The sequence below is a fragment of the Achroia grisella genome, unplaced genomic scaffold (genome assembly GCF_030625045.1).
Source record: "Achroia grisella isolate CSIRO2021 unplaced genomic scaffold, CSIRO_AGI_Agris_v1 utg512, whole genome shotgun sequence".
In the NCBI taxonomy this organism is placed as follows: Eukaryota; Metazoa; Arthropoda; class Insecta; order Lepidoptera; family Pyralidae; genus Achroia; species Achroia grisella.
Window position 1 is genome coordinate 1,107,882 of NW_026712906.1, and position 7,381 is coordinate 1,115,262.

The 7,381-nt window shown below is 35.6% G+C and overlaps 1 protein-coding gene across 1 annotated transcript; it reads left to right on the forward strand.

Moving 5' to 3' along the window:
- The first annotated feature begins 583 nt into the window (after positions 1 to 583).
- LOC131846836 (uncharacterized) lies at positions 584 to 5,804 on the forward strand. The gene is made up of 3 exons (XM_059196255.1): positions 584 to 3,568; positions 3,848 to 4,314; positions 5,090 to 5,804. The coding sequence occupies exons 1-3, from the start codon at positions 584 to 586 to the stop codon at positions 5,802 to 5,804; spliced, it is 4,167 nt and encodes a 1,388-aa protein (XP_059052238.1).
- Positions 5,805 to 7,381: the final 1,577 nt, after the last annotated feature.

The window sequence follows — 7,381 nt, forward strand, 5'->3', positions numbered from 1 at the left end:
AATAAGCAGAAACAAGGTTTGTCTGTCATAATTAACAGTATTATTTGTTGTAATCAGGTTTCCTTCGCTTATTCAGTGGTGTTAGTACTTATTTGGTAAGAAAATATTGTAAACCGGCACATTGTTAACCTCAAAATTCATTTCAAATTTTTCATTGTCAAATTACGTTATTTGTTTAAAATTCTAGTATTCAATTGTAATTTTATTTGACAGTTTGTGTAATTACACAAATAAGATAATTATATATGCACAAGTAGAAAATATTGTAGCATTTAAGTCACAACATATATAGTGTTTTGTCATTGTTATTGTCACCTGTATGTAAATTTCGCTATTTATTAAACTTGTCAATTTATTGCTTTAAAAGTAAAAGCTTTGTGTTGTTTTTTGTATAAAAAATATATTATAGTTTTCTTATTACTGTCTTAATTATTATTAGTGCTGCTATATTGTACATCAGTGAACATATTTGTATACTGTATCAATCCTTCAGTCACAGATATTTATGTAAAATACTAGTCAATTTCTTATGTTTACATTTCTAAATTCCAGTTAAATAAACCCATTACCAGAGAACCCCAAAATGTCAGAAAGGGAAGAAAAGGAACTTATTAAGAAAAGAGCTAGTTTCAAGGGACGGTTAACTGGGTTTGCTAAATACATCAATGACTTGAGAGATACATTAAGCCACCAACAGGTACATGAATTGCAGCTAAGAATAGGTAAGATTGAATCTTTGTATAATCAATATGATGAGGTGCAATTAAAATTAGAATGTCTTGTTGATGATTTACAATCACAATGTTCAGAGCGAGAAGAGTTTGAATCTAATTATTATAAACTTCTGTCACAGGCACAAGATATTTTATCTATGAATTCAAAGTTACTAAGTAATGACAACACAGACGGTTCTCGAATAAACAACCATCAGCTGGTTAAATTACCTACAATTAACTTACCGAAGTACCAGGGCTCCTACGATAATTGGTTAGAGTTCCACGACACATTTTCTAGTCTTATACATTCGAACGATAATATGGATGAAATTAATAAGTTCCATTATCTCCGAGCCTCTCTGGAAGGTTCAGCTGCAGTCATTATTCAGTCAATTGAGTTTTCAGCAAGTAACTATGCTGTTGCTTGGCAGTTACTGTGTGATAGATATAATAATAAGCGTTTGCTTATTCAAAACCATGTAAACAACTTATTTAATGTTGAATCTATTAAAAATGAGTCTTCGGTTAGTCTTAAGCGGTTAATTGACCAGCTGAATAAAAGTCTATGCGCATTAGAATCCCTTGGTGAACCCATTAAGCAATGGGACACTCTTCTCATTCACATCATGACACGTAAATTAGATCATAAAACATTCCGGGAATGGGAGGAATTCAAAGGACGCTTAAACAAAAATGACCCCATAAAACTCATTGTTTTCTTGGAATTTATTAGGGACCGCGCGGATCTTTTGGAAACATTAGAATCAACCCGTAGTAATGTTGCAAACCACATGTCTAAACCTACAAGCAAATTAAAAGCACTCATGTCTGTAGCTTCACCTCCAATATTGCATAACAATAATAATAATATTTCTATTATAAAACCATGCCCTAAGTGCAAGGGAGAGCACCAGTTACTAAGTTGTCCTCAGTTCTTGGCCCTCACTAATGAACAAAGATTGGAATTAATTCCACAAATAAAGGTTTGTTACAACTGTTTGCGTCCTGGACATTATTCAAATCGTTGTAAAAAAAATGGGTGTAAATTATGCAAGCGTAAGCATAACACCTTAATTCATGTATCAGAATTTAAACGAACAAATGCAAATATTTTACCAAATGCGGGTAATGCTGCGGAGAACTATGAGTCTAACCTATCAGCTTCTTCGGGTAATAATGGGCAAGGATCTACAAACTTAACACTCACTACTTATTGTGCTGATACATCTTTAGAAGTGAATCAAGATGTCTTATTGTCAACTGCTCAAATAAGTATAAATGATTATTATGGTAATCCCCACATTGTCAGAGTTCTATTAGATTGTGCCAGTTCATCTTGTATTATTACTGAGAAATTATGTAACTCATTAAATTTAGAATATATCAATATTGATAAACCAATATTTGGCATTAATAAAACTCAAACCACTACGAGAAAAATGTGCAGAGTCCTAATTAACTCTTTGAATGAGAACTATTCGAAACATCTTCTCTGTTATGTATTGCCATCTATAACAGATGACATACCTTGCCGCTCTGTTAATGTTTCACACATAAAAATACCTGATGATATTGCCCTCGCTGATCCACAGTTTTATAAGGCGTCTGCAGTAGACATGATAATTGGTAGTAATATATTCTGGGAATTACTCGGATCACGAAAAATAAGTTTAGGAATGAAAAAACCGATTCTCTGGGAGACGCGACTGGGTTGGTTGGTCGCGACAGGACCCCTTTATAATGGACAGGAGTCTTCTCTTAGATGCAACCTCACGACATTAGATACAAGTACTCATAGCAATATTGAAAATAATGATGTTCAGAGTCTATTATCAAAATTTTGGCAGTTGGAGGATGTAGGTTCTAAGTCCTCTTATTCAGAAGAAGAGCAAAGATGTGAAGAACACTTTGTAAAAAATACAATCCGTCTTCCAAATGGACGATTCTGTGTTAGAATTCCCTTAAAACAGTCTCATAAGGTATTAGGTAACTCATTTCAGCGAGCAAAACGGTGCTTGCATTCATTAGAGTACAGGTTTAAAACCCAGCCAGCCTTTCGAGATAGCTATGTTGCATTCTTGTCAGAATATCATTCACTCGGACACATGACCGAGTGCAAATTAAATATTGATTCTACATCTTATTTTATTCCTCATCATGGGGTGTTGAACGCAAACAGCACCACTACTAGTCTTAGAGTGGTCTTTAATGCAAGTAGCCCTACTTCCTCAGGGGTGTCCTTTAATCAGATTCAAATGGTAGGACCAACAGTCCAAGACGACCTGCTCTCTATTTTACTTCGGTTTAGATTTTATAAGTATGTGTTAGCTGCTGATGTAGAAAAAATGTATCGGCAGGTGATTGTTCACCCTGATGACAGGCATCTTCAACAAATCCTATGGCGTAAACCAGAGGAATCTGAAGTAAAAGCCTATCAACTCAACACTGTCACTTATGGTTGCTCAAGTGCCAGTTATCTAGCTACTAGATGTTTAAAACAAATTGGCCTTGACTGCAACGATAAAAAAGTGTCTGAAATTATTATTCATGACTTCTATGTTGATGACTTATTAACAGGATCTGATTCCAACCAGGAGGCCTTAAATATAAAGAAAGCTATCACGGCAGAGCTGGCATCCGCGGGAATGGTGCTGCGTAAGTGGAAATCCAATGGGTCTCAGCTTGTTATTCCGGACCAGTCTAACTCGTCTCTTAATTTGAATATGGGATTTGAACCCAGCAAGACATTGGGTCTGGGATGGTCGCCTGATACTGATAACTTGTACTTCAAAATTAATTTGGAATTACCTAAAGTTTCGACCAAGCGGGAATTACTATCAGTAATCGCCCAGGTATTCGATCCCATGGGTCTGATTTCCCCTTGTATCATATCTCTAAAAATTTTGATGCAGCATCTGTGGTTGCATAAATTGTCATGGGATGAACTGGTTCCGTTTGATATTTCTCACAGCTGGCATAAATTTATACGGGATCTCCCCTTATTAAATAATATCTATATCCCACGCCTGGTTGTTTGTGATTCATATTCACTTATTGAGATTCATTGTTTTTCCGACGCATCCCAATGTGCCTATGGTGCTTGTCTTTATATAAAAAGTGTTAACAAACAGGGTGATGTTTTGGTGAAGTTGCTCTTAGCCAAGAGCAAGGTCGCTCCAATAAAGCCAACTACGATCCCCAGACTTGAGCTCTGTGCCGCTCTAGTCGGAGTGCGTCTCTATGAAAAGGTAATGTCATCCCTCAGAGTAAATGTTAAACGTACCATTTTCTGGACTGACTCTACAATTGTACTGGGGTGGCTTAAAATGTTACCGAATAAGCTACAACCGTTTGTCTGCAATCGAGTTGTAGAAATTTTGGAAAAAACCGAGCACAGTGTCTGGCGACATGTACCCACTGACAAAAATCCTGCTGATCATATCTCTCGCGGTGTCAAGGCTAGTGAGTTGCAGGAGCTCGACCTGTGGTGGTCTGGGCCCCCTTTTTTAAAGCAGGAGGAGTCTCAGTGGCCTCTAAATCCACTTAATTGTTCGCAACTTCCCGAAGTTCGACCTGAAATTTCGCTACATATCACCAAGTTTGACAATTACAAGTTAATCGATTTTAGTCGTTTTTCAAATGTATTGCGCCTGAAACGCGCTGTAGCATATGCACTTAGATTTATTAACGGCTGCAGAAAATTAAAGCCAAAAACTACTCATCTTAATCCATCAGAATTAGAAATTGCATTAAATCTAATAATTAAAATTTCTCAAATAGAATCTATTCCAGAATATATAACTCTCTTGCAAACACAAACCTTACCTTTAAAGAGCCAATTAAACAAATTTAACATATTCATGGATAATAATAAAATAATGCGCGTAGGGGGCCGGTTGACAAATGCGTCAATGTTCTCATATAATAAAAAACATCCTGCTATATTACAGTCCACTCATCCCTTCACAAGAATGTTGTTTAGAGCAGAACATATTAAGCTCATGCACGCCGGTCCACAGCTATTGTTAGCGTCTATTAGGGAGGCTTATTGGCCAATAAAAGGTCGTAGTTTGGCTAAATCTACATATTATCAATGTATAAGGTGTACACGTATGAAAGGGAAAACAGTATCCCCCCTTATGGGAAACTTACCTGAATCACGTATAACTCCAGGTCGTCCATTCGAATGTGTAGGCATAGATTATGCATTGGCCTATCTCATCTGCAAGCCGTCAAGGCCGTGGATGTAAAATTGTCAAGGTATATATCGCAATTTTTGTTTGCTTTAAAACGAAGGCTATTCATATTGAACTAGTAGGTGATTTAACCAGCAATAGTTTCTTATGTGCATTACGTCGATTTATTTCACGTAGAGGAAAACCTACGGACATTTTCTCTGATAATGGCACTTCATTTGTTAGTGCTTACAATGAAATAAATGAATTTTTAAAGAATGACTGCAGTTCATTGGCTGATGGTTTGGCTAATGAGGGTATCTCTTTTCATTTATGTCCCCCTTATTCTCCTCATTTTGGGGGTCTTTGGGAAGCCGGTGTTAAAGCAATTAAGCATCATTTATATAGAGTATTGGGCAATTGTAATTTAACGTTCGAGGAATTGATCACTGTCCTTACTCAAATTGAAGCAATTCTGAATTCAAGACCGCTTACGCCTCTCTCAGATGATCCAAATGATTTGTCTCCGCTTACGCCAGCCCACTTTCTGATAGGAACACCGCTAACTGCACTTCCAGTTGCTGATCATAAAGGCCGCCCTTTAACACATCTAAATCGATTTCAAAGACTAGAACAACTACGCCAACATTTTTGGGCCAGATGGTCTAAGGAATATGTCAGTGAACTACAGCAAAGGAGCAAATGGTACTCTAAGGAACCAGATTTACAGCTGAATAGTTTGGTGGTTGTGAAGGAGGACAATTTGCCTCCCTTAAGATGGAAAATGGGCCGCATTGTTGCAGTTTATCCCGGGACCGATGGCATTAATCGCGTTGCAGATGTGAAGACTTCTAATGGCGTAGTCAGAAGATCATTCAGCAAGATTTGCCCTCTGATCGACACTTCTTGTTGAAAGGCAAGCTTTCAACGTCCGGGGGCATGTTCCATTTTATACGCTGTCAACACTATTCTCCAACCTCTATGTTTTAATTTTTTTTTGTCTATGCTTTTTTCCCTCTATAAAAACTGTATTGTCATGGCCGTCTAAAAATATACACGAATACATTAAGAAGTCTTTATTTTCATTACCAAAACTTACCTGACGAGAGAGCTAAATCCACAACAGCGGGTGAAACCACAGGCACATCTAGTTTACTATATTTTTAAAATCTTGCAACTTAATTTATTTTTAATATGCGCTCATAAAAAAATCAATGGTTGCTATAGCATACTCCAGACACATTCTAAATAAAATAATCTATCAAAAGTTTATAATCGTACCATCGAAATTGTAGAATTTCGTACTACCATAAAATTTTAGGAAGTGTTTCTGGTTTTGTCAGTCTCCTGACGACACACCTGTTGATTGCGATTGCATGTCTTGCTTTTCCATTCCTGCAATCTAGAAACAGTTCGTTATAAATCCCTAATATGATTAATTTTTAATTTCTTGACTTGATTTCTTAATATGACATTAACTATATGTATACCTATATACAAATTATAAAAATGATATTTACATAAATTAGTAAAATATATGTGCACATAGATTATGATATATAAACTAATACAAAATTAAACAATAATAAATGATCATCTAGTCCCATGCAATATCTTCAAAGAGCAGTCCAACATTTTTTTACGATGAGTATAGTATTATGTTCAAATTAAAATAGCATATAGTATAGAAATAATCTATTTTATGTAATCAATTTTATGTAATTTAATTTGGTTTCAAACTTGATATTCAGCACATTAAAACGATTAGTTTTTTTATCCACCAATATAGGTAATTGTTAATAATATATAAAAATTTTAAACATAAGTATAATCATACATAGTTGCTGTTCCACGCGTGATGTCGTGAAATTATTTTTTTCAAGAATACTTTCTTATGATGAGAGCCAGAGATTCATCTTCATGCTTTGCTTATGTTCCATGCGTTTTAATACCTGTGAATTCTACCTATAAAATATATTACGCTCATTCATTTACCATTCTTAATTAATGAGGAAAAGCCACAACGAATGCGATGAATGAATTGCTGGACCATTCTCCATAGAGTCAATTATATTTTAAGCTAGTAGGTATATACATATGTCAGAACCATTGTGTGGTACCGGATTAACAAACTATTTCGATAACTTTACTCTACTACTAAATTGGCTCGAACACATTGGAGTATAGTGCGAGCTGCATAAAATATATCTCATTAAGCATATATCGTATGAAACTGCTATATATATATATATATCGAATAATATTAGTCTGTATATGAATGTAAGTGTTAAAAACATCCCAACCATACGTTGGTATTAATTTGTAGAGTTTATCGAATTTAGTTAAAATCATTCAATCGAGTGATTGACATGTCGGGCTGGTCAACACTACTAATCAATTTGCACCCCAATTTAAAACGAACCGGCCGACCGGGTGTCAAATCCGTATTGTGTATACCTCGTGAGTACAGTCTTATTATCATATTCCTGT

Bases quoted from the DNA above. Each gene is read 5' to 3' on its own strand.
- LOC131846836 (XM_059196255.1), top strand. From the start codon at position 584: ATGTCAGAAAGGGAAGAAAAGGAACTTATTAAGAAAAGAGCTAGTTTC. The intron at 3,569-3,847 runs GTATTCGATCCC...GTTAACAAACAG, and splicing joins TACTATCAGTAATCGCCCAG to GGTGATGTTTTGGTGAAGTT. The intron at 4,315-5,089 runs GTTTGACAATTA...TATTTCACGTAG, and splicing joins ATTTCGCTACATATCACCAA to AGGAAAACCTACGGACATTT.